The sequence below is a fragment of the Chiloscyllium plagiosum genome, unplaced genomic scaffold, assembly GCF_037043375.1.
Source record: "Chiloscyllium plagiosum isolate Xiang-an unplaced genomic scaffold, Cpla_swu_hap1 HiC_scaffold_18, whole genome shotgun sequence".
Taxonomy (NCBI): domain Eukaryota; kingdom Metazoa; phylum Chordata; class Chondrichthyes; order Orectolobiformes; family Hemiscylliidae; genus Chiloscyllium; species Chiloscyllium plagiosum.
The window spans coordinates 13,701,324-13,721,403 of NW_028270156.1; the positions used below are offsets into that span (position 1 = coordinate 13,701,324).

At 39.1% G+C, this 20,080-nt stretch overlaps 1 protein-coding gene across 4 annotated transcripts in view; it reads left to right on the plus strand.

The window, feature by feature from the left end:
- kif18a (kinesin family member 18A) overlaps positions 1 to 16,110 on the plus strand; it is a 109,319-nt gene extending 93,209 nt beyond the window's left edge. For all 4 annotated transcript variants that reach the window (XM_043705435.2, XM_043705436.2, XM_087996306.1 and 1 more), the window contains exons 15-18: positions 2,690 to 3,182; positions 5,352 to 5,450; positions 10,181 to 10,287; positions 15,363 to 16,110. In XM_043705435.2, the coding sequence (XP_043561370.2) occupies positions 2,690 to 3,182; positions 5,352 to 5,450; positions 10,181 to 10,287; positions 15,363 to 15,484 (821 nt within the window). In that variant the 3' untranslated portion in view covers positions 15,485 to 16,110. The remainder of the gene's footprint in view (positions 1 to 2,689; positions 3,183 to 5,351; positions 5,451 to 10,180; positions 10,288 to 15,362) is intronic.
- Positions 16,111 to 20,080: the final 3,970 nt, after the last annotated feature.

The following is a 20,080-nucleotide window of genomic DNA, read 5'->3' on the forward strand; positions in this document are numbered from 1 at the left end:
TGTTTCCTGCAACATTAAGCTGTCAATCCTGTCTATCCCTGAGTCACGTCTGTAATTGTTGGGATATCCCACTTCCATGTTCCTAAACATGCCTTCAGTTCAACTGCCTTCCTTGTTAGGCCTCTTGCTTTGAAATAAATATCGTCCTACCTTGTTCTCTTCCTGTCCTGACTGTTTGACTTGCTCCTTTTCCCAACTGTACTAGTCTCAGATTGATCTCTTTCCTCACTAAATCCTCCCAAGCAACTCTAGCAAATCTCCCTGTGGGTATATTCATCCCCTTCCAATTCAGATATGAATCTTTGAGGGAAAATGTTGTGTGCGATATCGTAAGTGGTAGACTATAAGTCTTGTTGGGAAGTAGGTGTGATGATAGAGTTAATGAGTGTGTGGTAGCAAAGAGAAAATGCCCTTGTTGGGTGCAGATGGTCATTCACCGTCTTGCAGCACTACTGCACATCTTCCAAATCATGGGCTCTTCACTGACTTGGGTGGCAACCTCACACCAGACTGTGACAGTACTTGTACATAGTTGGAGTTTAAATATGGTGCATGCCATGAACTTAATAAAGCCCTTTTTACCTCGTCAATTGCAAGATATGTAAGAGTAATGCTATGGAGGTGGAGTGTATAAGTTAATGAGGTGAGTAATGCAAATTTGCATGGCCAAGTCACTTTGGCTCAATGAACCTCCTCAAAGTTGATGCAGCCAAATTTTGGGAAAATGTAATCCTTTCATTTAATTGTTATAATATGTTACTTTTTATTTTGGCATTAGGATTTACTTTTGCAGAAAAAGCAGCCCTCCAATTAGTGTTAGTGTAGATTTTGACAAATTAAATGCTATGTCTCTTTCTCCTTCCCTCTCTTCATCCCATCCCAATTCAGGCAGCCATTTCTACTCCTCAGGCTCACTTGAATCCAGTAAATTGAATTCATGGAATTATACTGATTTTCTCAAAAGGATATTTGAGCCATTCCTGGGGATTCAGGCCTCACAAGACCCTCATTATCTGAATATTTTCTTTAAATTCAATTGCATTGATTCAATTTTTCTTTAAGTTAATTTGAATCTCTCACCATTAACGGGATCTCTGGACATTCAACAGCATGATGTTAAAAATCCTCTTCAACCAATCTCTGCTGTCATCTTAATGTCACCTCTGACACTTAAGTGGGAGGAGCTCATGGACATTTTTGTCCAGACCATTCATTCACCTATTTCTGCTGAATATCTCTTTCCCTTGACCTTTGAGGCAACCGCAAAGGTTTCCCCCTGCTCTAACCCTGATCTCCTGCCTCCCCCTCTCGGTGCTATTCTATCTCCTGTAATGCTCTTTGTCGTCTTGTCTTAGCGATGAGGCATACTTTAATCTTATGCCAAGCAAACTGTCATTTCAGCGACAGTTGTTCCTGCTCTGACCCCTCCGACTCACCACAGCAACATTCTTTAAAATTTGTTTGTCCCTTCTTCAAAGAATTCCTTCAAATTTGCAATCTAGCATCCTATTTTGAACTTCTGTTATGTCCCCAAAGTCACTGCATGTCTTTTGTTGCCTCCAAATTTGTGTGCATCTTTCCCACAATTACAGGTTTTCTACCAGTTTTCAAACAAGGAGCAAGAGAAGGCTATTCTTCCCCGATGCCTGTTTTGCTATTTAATATCATAAATGATCTGATTATAATCTCAAATCCACATCCATATTCCCCTCTGCCTTAAAAATCTTCAAAGCTTGTGCTCGCACCATCTTTTCAGGAAGAGTTCCAAAGGCTCACTCTAATTGCCTAACCTCCTTAATATGTGATTATCAACTTAGTTGCTTCTACTTCATTCAACAAAGTGTAACATTTCTAAGGATTTTCACAGTAAGATTAATAGCATTTAAAGTGGACGGTCTCATCGGTTCAGTGTCTTCAACAACACCTATGGAGAAGAGTTGCAACTTCTTAATTTTCCCAATTAACCGCACTTGTGTGGGCTCCAGAACTTGCTATCAATTTCAGAGGAATAATGATGGCAGTGCCAATGGTTTCAACATTATTACAAATATAAAGTTCATTGCATCTAATACAGACATCATATTTATAAGGTAATTCTCAAATCATCAACCCCAGTTTCAACCACACAGATGGTCGATGGGGTCACGGCTTCCCCCCTACCCCATCCCACATAGGCAATGAGTCCATCCCTCTCCCTGTTTATCTCAGTTTTCCCTTTTTTCCAGTCAGTGGCATAAGTTCTGTCCAGTGCCAATATAATGAATGTTTGGTTCATGCATTAAATTTCTACTTAAATTTTTTTCGGTTAAAACTTACTGTTTAAAATGTACTTTAAAAATGCAGATTTTCAAATTTGTGTGATGTGAATTTACCTATAATATGCAATCATCATTCTAAACTGAATGTTACTTTGTTATTTTGCTTTTGTAAGTTCTGGGCCTACAGTAATTTGTGTTGAAATTGGAAAGAATTCTGGGAAGCACTGAATTATAGAGATTAAGTGTGACTTGATATTTCCAGGAGTCTTTTCAGTGATGTTTCCAAATACACTGTTCAACAAAGTATTGAATTTGAAATCTTTTTGTTAGGAAAATTTGTAGTGCAACAAGTGAATTTATTATATTATTAGCTTTTGACAGTATTTATTTTCTGTGACAATTCTATTTCTTGACATTTTGCCTTGCCATAGAATCTAAGGAAAACCAACCACCAATGGGAAAAGAAGGCAGAGTATCTACTCATAAATCCTCCAGACGGCAGCTAGAGCCAATACTGTTAACTTGCAGCGATCCAGATAAATATGCTACACAAAGCTCCAGTATTAATCAGCTAGATGATAGCTTCTCCAAAGAAGGCTTTGCATTTATAGACTATACACCAGAGACCTTAACGTCACAGATTGTGCAGGTTCAGTGTCAGCTGCCTACCTCAAAGCTAGAACTCCAAAAGGCAGATTGTCATAGAAAAGATAAGAGCAATAATTTAAGTGACACAGAAGATGCTGTTTCTGGAGTGAGTGAGAATCCAGTAAATATTACATACAATATCGAAGAACATGGCCAATCTGTCACACAATCAAGAACTCAGCACTCATTTGTGAATAAAACCAATTGTAACAAGACAGTCAGTGGTTACAGTGCATCATTCAAGCCCTCCAAGAATCAAAGAACCATCCTGCAAAGGTTTGTTTTATAGTCTCTGTTAAGTTTTGGTTCAAATTTTTCCTATTGCTACTATACACTCTATTCCCATGATTCTAGTATTAATTGAGTTAAGTAAAAGAAATGTCAACTATAGTATTTTATTCATAACATGTTTAAGCTGCATTTACTTCACGATCTATTAGACCAGTCTGTACATTTGAAGTACAGTAATTTCTGTGCACGGGTGCTGTCTTTAATGTTTCATTAATGCAATAAGCACTAAATCCTTCAGAATAATTTTGCAAATACTGAAAACTTTGATTACAGTTCAGTATTTTAATCTAATTAATTCATTTTGTGCCGAAAGTATTGTCAGAAATACCAACAACTGTAATTGTTATAATTCTGTGAAAAATTCTATTTAATTTCAGGTTTTAAGGCTTATGCTGGGATTAATTAAATTAGCAATAGCCCAAACACACGAGGTACCTCGACCCACCAGTACATTAAAACTATATTTAAGAGCAATTTTTTTCTAAGACTCTAACCTGATTAGAACAGCTATTTTTGAAGCAGTGATTTTTTTTTTTAATATTTCGTCACTTGGACTTGTTTATTGGACTTTAACAGGGAAATTCCTTCAAGTGAATTTGTGTACATTACCATATAATAATTAATTTTGCAACTAACTAAATGATTAGGTTCCCTCCTCGGGTGACTGCCTGTGTGGAGTTTGCACGTTTTCCCGGTGTCTCCGTGGGTTTCCTCCAGGTGTTCTGGTTTCCTCCCACAATCCAAAGACGTGCAGGTCAGGTAAATTGGCCGTGCAAAAATTGTCCATAGTGTAGGGGAGGGGAATGGTCTGGATAGTTACTCTTCGAAGGATCAGTGTGGACTTGTTGGGCCGAAGTGCCTGTTTCCATACTGTAATGAATCTAATCAAGTCAAATAACAAAGAATCTAAAATTGTGTATGTTGACCAAGCAGAAACATTATAGCCCTAACGTATTTTGTTGATGTGTAAGATTATCAATTTTTTGATAATTGAAGCTAAAATGCTAATTACCTATAGTACAATTATTGGTAATTTACGTCAACTTTAAATTCAGTGTGAAGATTACTGGAAGACTGGAAAATGAGGCAGTTTTCTGAAGAAAGTTATCAGTGCACATTTGTGGCTTTGTATATATGTAAAGGACAGTCAGGAAATTGGTCTTAAATGTAGTGCCTTATGTTTTAAGAACCAGATTGTGAAAATCATCTTATTTTGCTACTGCAGTGTCGTCAAACTCGGAGAGCAAGATAGGTATTAATGTTTTTGTGGTATGATATTGTGTAACTTGCTACAATACACTGCCTCTTTGCTTTCTACTGATTCGAAGGTTCTGTTTCCGTGCTGTTTGCCTGTAACTATATCAATGATTCTGCATATCTGAAATTGGCCCCAGATCTAATTTTTTTTTCTATTGACTTATCTGGTCTGATTGTGCAGTCCTTTGTGGTAGATAGGAAAGTTATATTGAAGCGGTATCTGTTTCTTTGTTGTCTGCAGGAGTGCACGTCCCTATTCCCTGAGGATAACAAGGGTTTGTTATATAGGATAAGACCCCTAAAGATGCTTTAATTGGCTATAATATAAATATATTATTTCATGAGGAATAAAATGTGAGAAGCACTGGAAGACATTACATATGTTCATTTGATTTTCATAAAATTCTGCTCTTTTTGACTTTCATAAGAAGGCCAAGCTACAGAGATATGTTTGTTGTTTAAAGACCTAATTTAAAAGTAAATTATGAGGCTGCACAAATGAATCTTTATTTATTTTGATATCTGTACTGATAGTAGCAGATAGGCATGCAGTTATATATTTAAACTGATCTTTTAAAAGCATAAATTGATTTCAGATTATATATTATCCCTTCATGGAAACAAATCATATTTGAACATTGCAATGCGACTGTACCAATATAGTGGAAAAATTATATGTTTAACGGCTTTTGTTTTAAGCAATTAAATTAAGCAGATTATTTTTTACCTGTTAAAATTAATTTGTGTTTTTGGTTACTTTTGTAACTGGTTGTTCTTGACTTTTAGAAAAAGTACATGATGTACTTCAGAGTAAAATGCTTTGGCTTTATTTGCTTGAATGCAAGTTCATCTTTATTTCTGTTTATTATATAATTGCTTATACAATTATTGCTGCAGGTTGGGTCTCCCATCATTGCTATCTTCAAATGGAACAAACAACAAGCCTTCTTATATGGCTTTAACATCTGCTGCCAGGAGGAAAAGGAGATCTGAAAGGTAAAGACAGGCACTATGTTCGGAGTTTTCATGTTAGCTTGAACACACGCTGGTATTTTTGAATTTGAGTAGACTGTAGGAAATTCTTGGCACTTGGTGATCGCGTGAATATCTTGACTGTGCACACATGATGAACTCCTTCCAAAGGATGAGTAAATCTGTACTTAAGGTAGGTAATCCAGTATCTCCCACAATTTGATTTGTGCAATCTATGTTAAATTTTCCATTCTGTGCAAGGTCTAGAAATTTGTACTCAGATTTAGATAGCGCTAGTAAAGTATTCCTTGTGTTTTTAATAGATGTATAATGCAAAAATTGTGAGCATTGCTATAAATTGAACCTGATTGTGGACAAGAAGGTATTTTGTACTGCATCTCAAAAGATATTACTTGCTACTAAGGAGAGAACAGTTGTGGAATATTCTGATTTTTCACCAATATGCTTGTTGCTATGTTCAGAACCTTCATAGTAACCTGGTTGTGATTTGGAAAATCCATGGAAAAGAAAATGCATTAGGTTGCCACTGAGAGAGTAGAATAATTATTCATTTCATTAGGTTTTCTTGGCTGTTATGTGTATACCAGATTGTTTCGTCTAAACAGCGTCCACTGCAATTCTGACATATGCAAGATTCTAACCAGCTTCCTCTGCAGCATAGGCACTAATAGCAATGAAGAATTTATTGTGGTTCTGTTCGCCAAGCTAGGAATTTGTGTTGCAGACTTTTCGTCCCCTGTCTAGGTGACATCCTCAGTGCTTGGGAGCCTCCTGTGAAGCGCTTCTGTGATCTTTCCTCCACCATTTGTAGTGGTTTGAATCTGCTGCTTCCGGTTGTCAGTTCCAGCTGTCGGTTGCAGTGGTCGGTATATTGGGTCCAAGTCGATGTGCTTATTGATTGAATCTGTAGATGAGTGCCATGCCTCTCGGAATTCCCTGGCTGTTCTCTGTTTGGCTTGTCCTATAATAGTAGTGTTGTCCCAGTCGAATTCATGTTGCTTGTCATCTGCGTGTGTGACTACTAAGGATAGCTGGTCGTGTCGTTTCGTGGCTAGTTGGTGTTCATGGATGCGGATCGTTAGCTGTCTTCCTGTTTGTCCTATGTAGTGCTTTGTGCAGTCCTTGCATGGGATTTTGTACACTACATTGGTTTTGCTCATGCTGGGTATCGGGTCCTTCGTTCTGGTGAGTTGTTGTCTGAGAGTGGCTATTGGTTTGTGTGCTGTTATGAGTCCTAGTGGTCGCAGTAGTCTGGCTGTCAGTTCAGAAATGCTCTTGATGTACGGCCAGACTACTGCGACCACTAGGACTCTTAACAGCACACAGACCAATAGCCAGTCTCAGACAACAACTCACCAGAACGAAGGACCCGATACCCAGCATGAGCAAAACCAATGTAGTGTACAAAATCCCATACAAGGACTGCACAAAACACTACATAGGACAAATCGGAAGACAGCTAACGATCCGCATCCATGAACACCAACTTGCCACGAAACGACACGACCAGCTATCCTTAGTAGCCACACAGGCAGATGACAAGCAACATGAATTCGAATGGGACAACACTACTATTATAGGACAAGCCAAACAGAGAACAGCCAGGGAATTCCTAGAGGCATGGCACTCATCCACAGATTCAATCAATAAGCACATCGACCTGGACCCAATATACCGACCATTGCAACGGACAGCTGGAACTGACAACCGGAAGCAGCAGATTCAAACCACTACAAATGGTGAAGGAAAGATCACAGAAGCGCTTCACAGGAGGCTCCCAAGCACTGAGGATGTCACCTAGACAAGGGTCGAAACGTCTGCAACACAAATTCCTAGCTCGGCGAACAGAACCACAACAACAAGCACCCGAGCTACAAATCTTCTCACAAACTTTGAATGAAGAATTTACTTTGATGTTACATGATGTAGGTCTATGGGAACATTGCACTGCTCCCCAAATTTCCAAACCGTTTCAATTTCTTAGTACTCAAGAAGAGGCAACTGGAGAATATCTCCTTTTGAAGATCCTCTCCAGAGGACATTCTCAAAACATTGGGATAGATACTGCCCTCATCTAAAAGACACAAGCCCAATTTTTGGCTTTGCCTGGAACAAATAAATATATTATCTTTATTTTAGAAGATGCATTAAAGTCTTCACTCTACCCATCACTATAAACTGTGCATTTAAGATTGTATGGAAATTATCTACATCGAACGAAAGCTATTTTTCCACTTGCAACATTCACCAAACATCTTGGTTGATGTCAGCTGAGGATGATCAATACTTCATCGCAGCTTTGATATGCTCCATGCTAGCCTATAAAGACAACTCCTCAGAGATTTACCCTTACTTTTCTTTTACTTCCTTATTCCATATGGAAGTTGAGTTTGAATGAAAAATAGTAAATTACTTGCTAGAGTTGATCATCTCATTGTTTAATAATTTTTCATTTTCATGCTCAAGTGTCCCCCAATACTCAGCATATCCACTCTTTTTTTTTCTTAATCAGTTACAACTTGAAATTACTTCATATTTCACTTTTTGGCTATTGTGAAAATATTTCTATTTATCTCTTATTATTCATGCTGCCATTTTTATGGAAATGTGATTTCCCCAAACCTGCCTGGTCATTCAGTAGGTTCTTCTACATCAACTCCACTTTCTCTGCAATGACAAAATCCAGGCCAATATTGGCTATTTGTTGGAGTTGCTCTGAACAGTTTTCAGAAGATGCTAGAAAATAATAAAGGGTTTAAGAAAATGAAAACAATGAGAAGAGAGAAAACTTGGAGCGTCATTTGAAAAGCTGAAACAGGAAATTTACTAAGAAGATAGCATACAGTGCAAAGTAAGTTTGAAAATCCCTAGAAGTCATTGAAAATTCATTGTTAAGCAACAGATATTAGGAGCTATGTGACATTCGTGTGAAGCTTGCAGCAGTGCTGATTGTGAGTGAAGTGTAGCTATGAATGTTGGGTATGGCTCATCTTTGACAGAGGATTAGTGATGGAGATGTCTTACATTGAGGTCAGGCAGCATCCGAGGAACAGGAAATTCAACATTTCTGGCAGGAGCTCTTCATCAGGAATCCTGATGATGCCTGACCTGCTATGCTTTTCCATAATCTTGACTCTAATCTCCAGCATCTGCAGTCCTCACTTTCGCCTATGTCTTACATTTGAGACCAGTAATATAATTGGTGGGATACGGCATTTGGACATATATTTTCTGACATTGGCGACCCTTATCAGACCATTGAACTTTTTGAGACACTGTATCCAGGATACTTGATTTGCCAAATCTCTGGTCCCACTATTGCTGCCAGGTTTAGATAGGAGACCTCCTGGATGCCAGATTTATCCTCTCCCTCCATGTGCATCTCCTTTCAAATAGGAAAAGCTGCCATTAAAGCATGTTTGCATCCAACTTCGTCTCTCACAATCTTTAACACTGTAAAGACAATATCATTGTATTTTTGGAATTTTTGATTGTGGTCAAAAATGGAAAAGCTTTAAAGACCAAGCACTGTGGAAGAAATTACGGCACTTCTCAACACAACTTCCTGAAATTCATTGTGTGGTATTTATGCTTCATTTTCAAATATTATGGGGTAAGATGATTATGGACATTTTGGCACCAGGGTATGTATGCAGCTTGAGATTTGGCTAGCAACAGGAATTTGATTTGGTTTGTGCATTTCTGATCAATTGTGAATGCTATCGGTCAGCAGCCTGACGATAACGCTCTGATTAGTTCCTGACAGCTGAACAACTTGTGAATATGAGCAACACAGGGAGAAGCCTTTGGACTATCGAAGGGCAGATTGTCTCCTTCTGCAATAAAAATACTTGAAGCCTGATGAAAGCCAATTATTTCCTCCCAATGATTGCTGTATGCTGTTGCCCTTTAACCAGTAACTGAGAAACTTTGTAGCTAGTGTACCAATCACTCTAAGCCTCCTGCAAAGATCCTGGAGAAGGGAAATTGAAGAACGAAAAGTCCTGACAGGCAAAAGAAATATCTCAATGAACCTTATAGATAGGCGCTATTGATTGTGTTTTCCTGTATTTTTTCCTTCCAACAATAAAACTATATTTTCCTCTGTCAATTCCGTTGTATGTCTGTCAGGGTTTTAAAAAAGATTAGTATCTTAATTAGTAGAGCCCTATGTCAATAGTTCAAAACTGTTTCCATTTGATTAGAATATATTTGTAACAGTTAGTTTTTTGGTAAATGTAGGGACCTGGTTCGTGTTTTCTGTTAACTTGATTCTATCAGGTAGGCGAATCAACGATTTTACGTTCTTTGATTAAGTCATTACCTTTTGTAGTTTGTAATGCAGTAGGATTTGAAAATGAGTGCACTTTGCAATTGTTACCATCATTTGGCAGTCATCTAAATGAACAGACAGCACAAGGTTTTAGTGCTGATAACTTTGGGATCAATGGGTACTTAATAGCCACTCATTGCCGAGCTAGGTTTTGGAGCCCTATACAAGTTTGCACCCTAAGTGTTTTAAGTTAATGAACTGGGTTATAGTTAAAACTAAATGTTTCATGTGCCCAATTGTAATGTTGCAAATCAAAATAACTAAGCTTTGACCTCATTTCAATTTCATTATCTGTAATTGAAATGAGGTCAAAGCTTAGCTATTTTGATTTGTATTTTTCTTGTATGGGTTTCTTTACTGAGTTGTGCATTAAAATATTACAAATCTTCTCTTCATTTAGTTTCATGGGTAAGGAAGAGGACAATGTGGAACCTCTTGCAAAAAAGCATTTACGTCAGGATTTGCTACCTTATATGGGCAATAAACCTACACAATTGCTATTACCAGGTATGTAGTAATACAATTTTTTGTTTCATTTATTCATTTTTAGGATGTGGCATAGCTGGCTAGATCAGGATATATTGCTAATTGCCTGTAAGAAGGTAGTGGTGAGCTACCTTCTTGAAAAGCTGCAATCCTTTGGATGTAGGAAGACCTATGGTGCTATAAGGCAGGATGTTCCAGGATTCTAGCGCTGTGACAGTGATGAAATAGGAATATTGTCCCAAGTCAGGATACTGATGGCTTGGAAGTGAGCCTGTAGGTGGCAGTGTTCCCATACATCTGCTGCCCTTATCCCTTTTGGTGGTCGAGGTCACAGGTATGAAGGGTGTTGTCTAAAGAGCCTTGGTGAGTTACTGCAGTGCATCTTGCAGATGGTAAGCACTTTTACCATTGTGTATCAGTGGTAGAGAGACCAAATATTTAAGGCACCAAATAGGGTTTCAATCAAGCAGGTTGCTTTGTCCTAGATGGTATCAGTCTTCAGAAAAGTAAAATGGATTACAAGAATAAACTAGCTCAGAATATAAAAAGAGATAGCAAACATTTCTATAAATATATTAAACAAAAAGTGTGGCTAAAATAAAGATTGGTCCTTTAGAGGATGACAAGGGGGATTTAGTCATGGAATATGAGGAAATGGTCAAGGCATTGAACAGGTATTTTGTATCTGTCTTCAAAATGGCAGACATGAATAACATGCTAGTAATTGGCAAAGTGATGAACGTAGGTGAGGACCTGAAAACAATCATTATCACAAAAGAGGTAGTGTTAGGCAGGCTAATGGAGCCAAGGGCAAACAAGTCTCCTGGCCCTGATGGAATGAATCCCAGGTACTAAAATAGATGACTGGAGAAGTCGCAAATGCACTTGTAATTTTCCAAAGTTCACTGGGCTCTGGTGCAGTTCCAGCAGACTGGAACACAACAAATGTAATGCCACTGCTTTTTTTTTAAAAAAAAAGAGGTAGGCAAAAGATGGGGAATTATAGACCAGTTAGCTTAAATTCTGTAGTGGGGGAAAATGCTTGAGTCTATTAACAAGGAAGAAATAGCAAGGCATCTAGTTAGAAATTGTTCCCTTGGGCAGGTGCACCATGGGTTCATGAAGGGCAGATTATGTTTAACCAATCTTCTGGAATTCTATGAAGACATTACGCACGGTGGACAACAGGGATCCAGTAGATGTGAATGTATCTAGATTTACAAAAGGCATTTGACAAGGTGCTGCACAAAAGGCTCCTGTATTAGATAAAATGCAAAACGTCAACGAACAGGAAGCTAAGAGTAGAGATAAATGAGTGCTTTTCTGGTTGACAGTCAGTGATTGCCTTGGATCAGTTTTGGGACTGCAATTATTCACAGTTTACATAGATAATTTGGAGTTTGGGACTGCATCTAGTGTGTCAAAGTTTGCAGATGACTCTAAGATAAATGATAGGGCAAAGTGTTCAGAGAACTATGAAACTTTGCAAAGTGATATAGTTTGAGTGAGTGAGCAATGGTCTGGCAGCTGGAATACAATGCTAATGAATGTGAAGCCATCCATTTTGGTAGGAATAACAATAAAAAGGACTATTACTTGTAAGAAATTGCAGCACGCTGCTGTGCAGCGGGATCTGGGTGTCCTCGACCATGCATCACAGAAGGTTGGTCTGCAGGCACAACAGGTAATTAAGAAGACAAATAGAATTTTGTCCTTTGTAGCTAAAGGGGTTGGCTTTAAAAGGAGGGAGGTTATGTTGCAGCTGGTGAGGCCATACCTGGAGTACTGCATGCAGTTTGGTCTCCTTATTTGAGAAAAGATGTACTGGCACTAGGGGGAGTGCAGAGGAGGTTCACTCAGTGGATTCTGGAGTTGACGGGGGTTGGCTTATAAGGAGACACTGAGTAGACTGGGATTATATTCATTGGAATGTAGAAGAGTGAGGAGGGAATCTTATAGAAACATATAAAGTTATGAATGGAATAGACAGGATAGAAGTAGAGAGAATGTTTCCATTGGTGGGTGAAGCTAGGACAAAAGGGCATAACCTCAAAATTAGGGACAGTAGATTTAGGACTGAATTGAGAACTTCTTCACCCAGAGGGTGGTGAATCTATGGAATTCCTTTCCCAGTGAAGTAATTTAGGCTTCCTCGGTAAATGTTTTTAAAGCTAAGATAGATTATCTTTTGAACAGTAAAGGCATTAAGGATTATGGTGAGAGGACAAGTAAGTGGAGTTGAGGCCACTAAGATCAGCCATAATCTTATTGAATGGCAGGGAAGGCTCAAAGGGCCGACTCCAGCTCCTAGTTCTTATGAGTGCTGTTGGATCTGCGATCAACCAGGCAACTGGTGAATATTCCAGCATAATTATGATTTGTGTGTTGTGGTTATTGGACAGGCTCTGGGGAGTGAGGTTGAGGAGGTGTCCCAAGCTTGTGACTTCCGTTTTGTGTTTTATATAATTAAAGCTAGGCACAGCCGCCTTTAAAAGTCAACATTCAGTGTATAAAATTACAAACTTGTAACTTTTTACCCAGATTTTTCTTCCTCTGTACCAGACAGAAACATGAGGAGTGTGACAATACTATGTCTTTAAGAAATATATTTTGTCCTTTTTATTCCAAAGAAAAGCTGAGACAGAAGTGTCAAGTAGTCTACTGAAAGCCAATTAAGCTTGAGGCTCTGGGTTTTTATTTTAAAGTTGGGAAAATAGAAGCAGCCTGAATGAGTGGGGTGAAGCTCACACAGAACCAGGTGTTTTAGTTTTTAGCTATCTGCTTTTGCTGGGATCTTGAAGCTGGATGTGGAAGCTCTTTTTACTCCCTGCTGCAGCTAAAAACTGGGGTTCTCTTCCTGCTGCTAGAATTGCATATAAGGCTATCCATTTTACTGAATTTGCCTTTGCCAAGGGTGTATTTATGGGATGCTACGAAGTTGAACAGTCAGTTAGTAGTAGTAAATATTTTTACTGTACATTAAGCATTTCAATAGAGTTACAGTTAAGGCTTTTTATTTTGTCGGTATTTAACTGTACTGTAAAAATAGTGTGTTTTGTTTGAAGTCAAGTAATTTGCTGATCAAATTACATCTGGAATGCACTTCCATTTAAAATAAGAAAAGGTTAGGGTCTCGATTATCATCATAATATATTTTGAGGGGTTTGGTCTGGTCCATAACAGGAGCTCCAAGATTTCTGTTGCTTTAAAGGCATTTTCTGTTGTAAACCTATTCATAAGACTGAGACTTGAGTTGCTGTCACTGCTTGTGGGTGATTTCAATATTCAGAAATAAAAGTTTTTATTTTGCCTTGCATTGCTTTGAAAATTACTGAAATCAGCAGTGCTTTTAGCTTTCAATTTTCCAGTCTAACTCATTTGTATAATTCTTCAGATCTCCGTGGACAAACTCTGATGGGTCTGGGAATTATACCATTAGTTAGGGAGGAAATTAATATGAATGTCAAATTTGCAAGATGGGACATTAACATTTATGGGCATAAATTCATAAAAAGAGGGACAAAAGCTTAGCAAGTCCCTGATCCACAGTAAAATGCAAATTTGCCAAGAATCAATGGGCAAGTAGTAATAAGTGGCAAGCCTAGATGATATGAAGTTTAGCTCTAAGAACAGACATTAGTGTGCAGCACTTCGAGGGGAAATTAAAGGTGAGGTGATTGTCAGACAATAGTTGATTGTTTGAATCCCTGCTCGTGTGCACTCTCTTTCTGCATCATAGCTGCCGTTGTGCTTAGCAGCTCATCCTGTACACATGCTGACTCTGAGAAAGTAGATTACCATAGTGATTCCTGAGGGGTCCACAGATTCTCTTGCGGCATTATGGCAGGTACTTCCAAACAGGCAGTGCTTTAGACCAGAGTATACAAAGCCAACTCCAGTCCTATTCGTGACAGAGCATAGGGCCTTAAATGAGACAGAATCTGACCAACTGATTTCCACATGAATTCAGTATTGTCTATAAGTTTCTATCCAAGCCATGTACTGTCCTGTCTTAGAACGGACAATGGGACAAAATCCTGAAACTCCCGTCCTAACGGCCCTGTGGATGCATCCACACCATTGGATTACAGCATTTCAAGAAGGCAGCTGATCACAACCTTCTCGAAAGCAACTAGGAATGAGCAAAACAGTGCTGGTCTCACCAGTGACAACTGCATCTTGTGAAAGAATTTTTAAAAATGTGTACACACTCTGCTGTAACCCAAATTGATAAATCATATCTTCTAAAATATTATTTACATTTATTATGATATTTATATCTGTTTTTTTCTTAACATGACCACAGAACCATAAATCTTTGCTCAGATCACTTTTCCATCTGAGGATAAAGTTAAAAATCACACAACACCAGGTTATAGTCCAACAGGTTTAATTGGAAGCACACTAGCTTACGGAGCGACGCTCCTTCATCAGGTGATTGTGGAGGGCTCGATTGTAACACAGAATTTATAGCAAAAATTTGCAGTGTGATGTAACTGAAATTATACATTGAAGAATTGATTGTTAAGCCTTTCATCTGTTAGAATACAGTGATAGTTTCACTTCTGAGGATGATTGCATGATGCTAGATCAGCCTTTTTTAAAAAAAAACCTTTTTGAGTTAATGGCTAATATAGTTTGAAAGGAAGGGATACGTTACTCACAAAAAATATCTTGTTATCTATAACAGCTGATCAGAACTACAATTCTGGTACATGGTCTTCCTTTTAAATTTATAGAAAATTCTGCTATGCCCATACAAATTGCCTATTTCGTTTATCTCTTTGCTATGTTTCTCAGGTTCTATCAGAGGTAGCCTTAATTATGATGATTATTTTAAATTTGGAGATTTGGGAGTAGAAGTTCATTTAGGCATTGGCAGCAGATCGGTTACCCATGTGTAGCAACTGCTGTTTAGTTCTATGGATTGGAATAGAACTAAATAACATGCTACACATAACAGGCGCCTATACATTACTGGCGATATTACACCATTGCCCAACACTTATTTCTACCCCTTATTCTTCTTATTTTTAAAGTGAAACGGAATGTGAAATGTATTTACTAATACTAATTTCACAATCTTATGTTTACAGGAAGATCACAGAGCCGTAGAGAGGCCAAAAAGAAACGCTTTTTAAGAGGAGACTCCACTTACAAAGGTCTGTCAAGTAATAAGGGCAAAGGAAGACCTTTGAAATCTACACAGCTTATCTAAGTACCTGCAGATTACAAAAATGGCTTTCAGTCACTTGATAAAACAAAACTTGGATATTGCTGAAAAGAGACTTGTTGCCTAAGCTTTGCATTTTACCCTCAATGGGGGGGACAAATGCAGGATTGCCAAATTTCAGATGATCGCCACAACTTGTACTCCAGGAGAAAAAGGTTGCTGATTGAACTTCAAATTGACTGTGATTAGCTGAACAGTTTCCAGTGAGAAATAGCAGGGAGCAAATGTCTCTCCATGCTTCTGCATAATTTAGGAAATACCCAAGGAATTTAGCATTTTTGCCTTCATACTGATGAGTATAAGAAGTAAAACTTCAATACTATGTTTCTCATCTCAGCAATAGATTGTCTACCATGGCTAACCTTTTAAAACCAACATAGTAATTATCTTTTCAGACTGAATGATGTGGAATGGGCCATATTCTTGATCTGTGGAAAACATGGTGCTGGAATTCAGCTCCTTTAAAAGCCACTTTAGTTCACTTCAAAACTTGTGATCAGTCAAGCAACCGTCATTGAAGTAGTTCTACTCCGTCATCTGTGTTCATAGAGAAGAAATTGTTTCATGTAAAATAGTGATACGTTTCCAACCAATAAAAGACTTCTATCATACCTTTGAAATACATAAGCCTTTAACATGTTCCTCAAGTATACTCTTTCTCATTTGGTCAACAGAATTTTAAATTTATCTATCCTTATTTTAATAAGCCTTACACAAAGGGTGCACTTTTTAATCAAACTTTTGTATTTATCTTAATTTTGTTGCTCCTCTGTCATGATTTTACCTCACATGAGCAACATCCAGAAGTAAACTGTGGTATTGTTAGGTTTAGAAGTGTTGCTAAATTGAGGATATAGTTGTTCTATTATTATTTTGGCGCTGGAAGCACCTAATGTTGAATAACATAACTCTAAACCTTGTGGCTTAGTTTGGTATGTGATTGGCTCTAAGGTATCATTTGCACTATTTAATTGAATTAAAGCATAAAGTTAAAATGGAATAAAACATTCAATTATTTGATCTATTCAGTAAATATCTAACAAGTATCTGGTCACAGCTCATGTCCCCTACGCACATCTGTGCTGTCTGTAGCTCTCCACTAATTTATACCCCCCGTCAGTTTGTCAATATCACTGCTTTCAGGCAAGTCTTACTATCCACTCTTTAATTGCTTGTCTTTTACTTCATGATACTTCCCTTCCCTTTAATTGTCTTGTCATCTTGCTCTGTCTTATGCACACCTATACTGACCAATGAAAGACTCTGGTGTGAGGGTTTTTTTATGATTCATACTTGAAATTTGAGAAACTGCACAAAAGGTACGTTCCATAAATAGGATTTTGTCGTATCTTTGAGAAAGATTCTAAACCACTGCTGCCACACAATCTGAAGTTAGTTATTTTAAACAGTCCAACCAGTAATGTTACATGAGCAATACATACTAACAACCACCAACAGACAGTCCAAGATGACTAGCTAAATCATCCTGTTATAGCTGCAAAAATAATTATTCTTCTTTCAACGTCCATTATACTCTTTATCATGGAATGGACTTGGGTTATTTTGACACAGCCTTTTGTCTTACGAAAGTCTTCTTAATTCAAAATATCCAAATGAGACATTGAGTTCCTTATTGGAACCATAGAGAGAATCCCTGCCCTGACATAATCTCCCTTTTGCATGTTTCTGCGATCATAATAAATCTGGGTTCTCCTGATCTCATTTTGTATCATCTTCCATTACTAATTTTATTATTCCGTTAAAGCATCCCCATTTTTGCCTTCAAGCAGACTTCCAGACAAGAGTTTCTTTGTTCATTTCAGTATGTCATCAGCTATTCTCATTTGGAGCTGTTTGTCATGGTTATTTAGTCCAGCCATTCTTATCTCTCATCAAACTATTGAAATATGTTTGTTCACCAAGGCCTACATATTGCATTTCAGCAACCCTTTCTTAATTAGACTTGGTTTAACTGAAATACTTATTACAGCTTAAAAGTGTGATTGCTGTGTTTAGCTCTCTTTTAATGATGATGAGCTTCAGGCTAAACATTCCATGGCCTTGAAATTGTCATTTCCTGTCTCAAGGTAGTAGTACTTTTATGAAATGTGAAATTTTCGCAGATTACTTAAATATTTCATGGTCAAAGCATGCTGGTAAATTTTGTTGAACTTCGAGTTTTGGGGCAAATTAGAACAATCTGTACAGCAAATGAATTAACAGAAGGTTATTAAAGGTAGTGTAATGAACGTGTTAGAATTCCAAAAAGCGTTTGATAAAGAGACATGTAACAGGCTTTTCAGCAAAATTGATCTCCACAGAATAAAAGGAAGTGATAACATGGCCACAAAAATCACTGAATGATAGAAAACAAAAAGTAATGCTGAACAGTTGCTAGACTGTAGGTAAGTACTGAGATGAGAACTTTCTTCACACAAACCGTGATCAGTCTGTGGAATTCTCTGTCACAGAAAGGAATTGAGGCCTAAATATTGAATGTTTTCAAGATGGAGATGAATATAGTTATTTGGACTAAAGGGAGTACATGGTATGGGGCAAGAGCATGGTACTGTGTTGGGTGATCAGCTATGATTATATTGATGGCAGAACAAGCTTGAAGGGCTGACTGGCCTATTGCTGTTTCTATTTTCTATTGATGGGATTCACCAATGATAGGTATGCTTGAGAAAATGGCTTATAAGGTATACAGGATCCTGGACTTTGGAAGTAAGGGCATAGAGTACAACAGTTAGAAGCTGATGAGTTGATGTAAAAGACTTGTTGGGCTTCATCTAGAATATTGGGCACCATTGTTAGAAAGGATATGACAGCAGTGACACAGTACAACAAAGATTTATGAGAATAGCTATGGGAGCGAGACATCTAAATAATGAAGAATGATTTGCAAGGCTGAAGATCCTTTCTTTAAAGGATAAAAGATTGAGGGGAGATTAACATCGATGTTTAAAACAATGAGGGTCTAAACAGAATAGATAGAGAAATTGTTCTTTTAGTTGGAAGGTTTGAGAACCAGAAGATACTAATTTAAAATGACTGGCAAAAGAATCAGGTAGGTAAAAACAATGACTGCAGATGCTGGAAACCAGATTCTGGATCAGTGGTGCTGGAAGAGCACAGCAATTCAGGCAGCATCCGAGGACAGGCAAAATCGACGTTTCGGACAAAAGCCCTTCATCAGGAATAAAGGCAGAGAGCCTGAAGCATGGAGAGATAAGCTAGAGGAGGGTGGGGGTGGGAGAGAGTGGCATAGAGTACAATAGGTCAGTGGGGAAGGAGATGAAGGTGATAGGTCAGGGAGGAGAGGGTGGAGTGGATAGGTGGAAAAGGAGCTGGGCAGGTCGGACAAGTCCGGACAGGTCAGGGGATCGAGTTTCTGGAGGTTAGAAGCTAGGATGAGGTGGGGGAAGGGGAAATGAGGAAACTGTTAAAATCCACATTGATGCCCTGGGGTTGAAGTGTTCCGAGGCGGAAGATGAGGCGTTCTTCCTCCAGGCGTCTGGTGGTGAGGGAGCGGCGGTGGAGGAGGCCCAGCACCTCCATATCCTCGGCAGAGTGGGAGGGGGAGTTGAAATGTTGAGCCACTGGGCGATGTGGTTGATTGGTGCGGGTGTCTCGGAGATGTTCCCTAAAGCGCTCTGCTAGGAGGCGTCCAGTCTCCCCAATGTAGAGGAGACCGCATCGGGAGCAACGGATACAATAGATGATATTAGTGGATGTGCAGGTAAAACTTTGATGGATGTGGAAAGCTCCTTTGGGGCCTTGGATGGAGGTGAGGGAGGAGGTGTGGGCGCAGGTTTTACAGTTCCTGCGGTGGCAGGGGAAAGTGCCAGGATGGGAGGGTGGGTCGTAGGGGGGCGTGGACCTGACCAGGTAGTCACGGAGGGAACGGTCTTTGCGGAAGGCGGAGAGGGGTGGGGAGGGAAATATATCCCTGGTGGTGGGGTCTGTTTGGAGGTGGCGGAAATGTCGGCGGATGATTTGGTTTATGCGAAGGTTGGTAGGGTGGAAGGTGAGCACCAGGGGCGTTCTGTCCTTGTTGCGGTTGGAGGGGTTGGGTCTGAGGGCGGAGGTGCGGGATGTGGATGAGATGCGTTGGAGGGCATCTTTAACCACGTGGGAAGGGAAATTGCGGTCTCTAAAGAAGGAGGCCATCTGGTGTGTTCTATGGTGGAACCGCTCCTCCTGGGAGCAGATACGGCGGAGGCGGAGGAATTGGGAATACGGGATGGCATTTTTGCAAGAGGTAGGGTGGGAAGAGGTGTAATCCAGGTAGCTGTGGGAGTCGGTGGGTTTGTAGAAGATGTCAGTGTCAAGTCGGTCGTCACTGATGGAGATGGAGAGGTCCAGGAAGGGGAGGGAGGTGTCAGAGATGGTCCAGGTAAATTTAAGGTCAGGGTGGAATGTGTTGGTGAAGTTGATGAATTGCTCAACCTCCTCGCGGGAGCACGAGGTGGCGCCAATGCAGTCATCAATGTAGCGGAGGAAGAGGTGGGGAGTGGTGCCGGTGTAATTACGGAAGATCAACTGCTCTACGTAGCCAACAAAGAGACAGGCATAGCT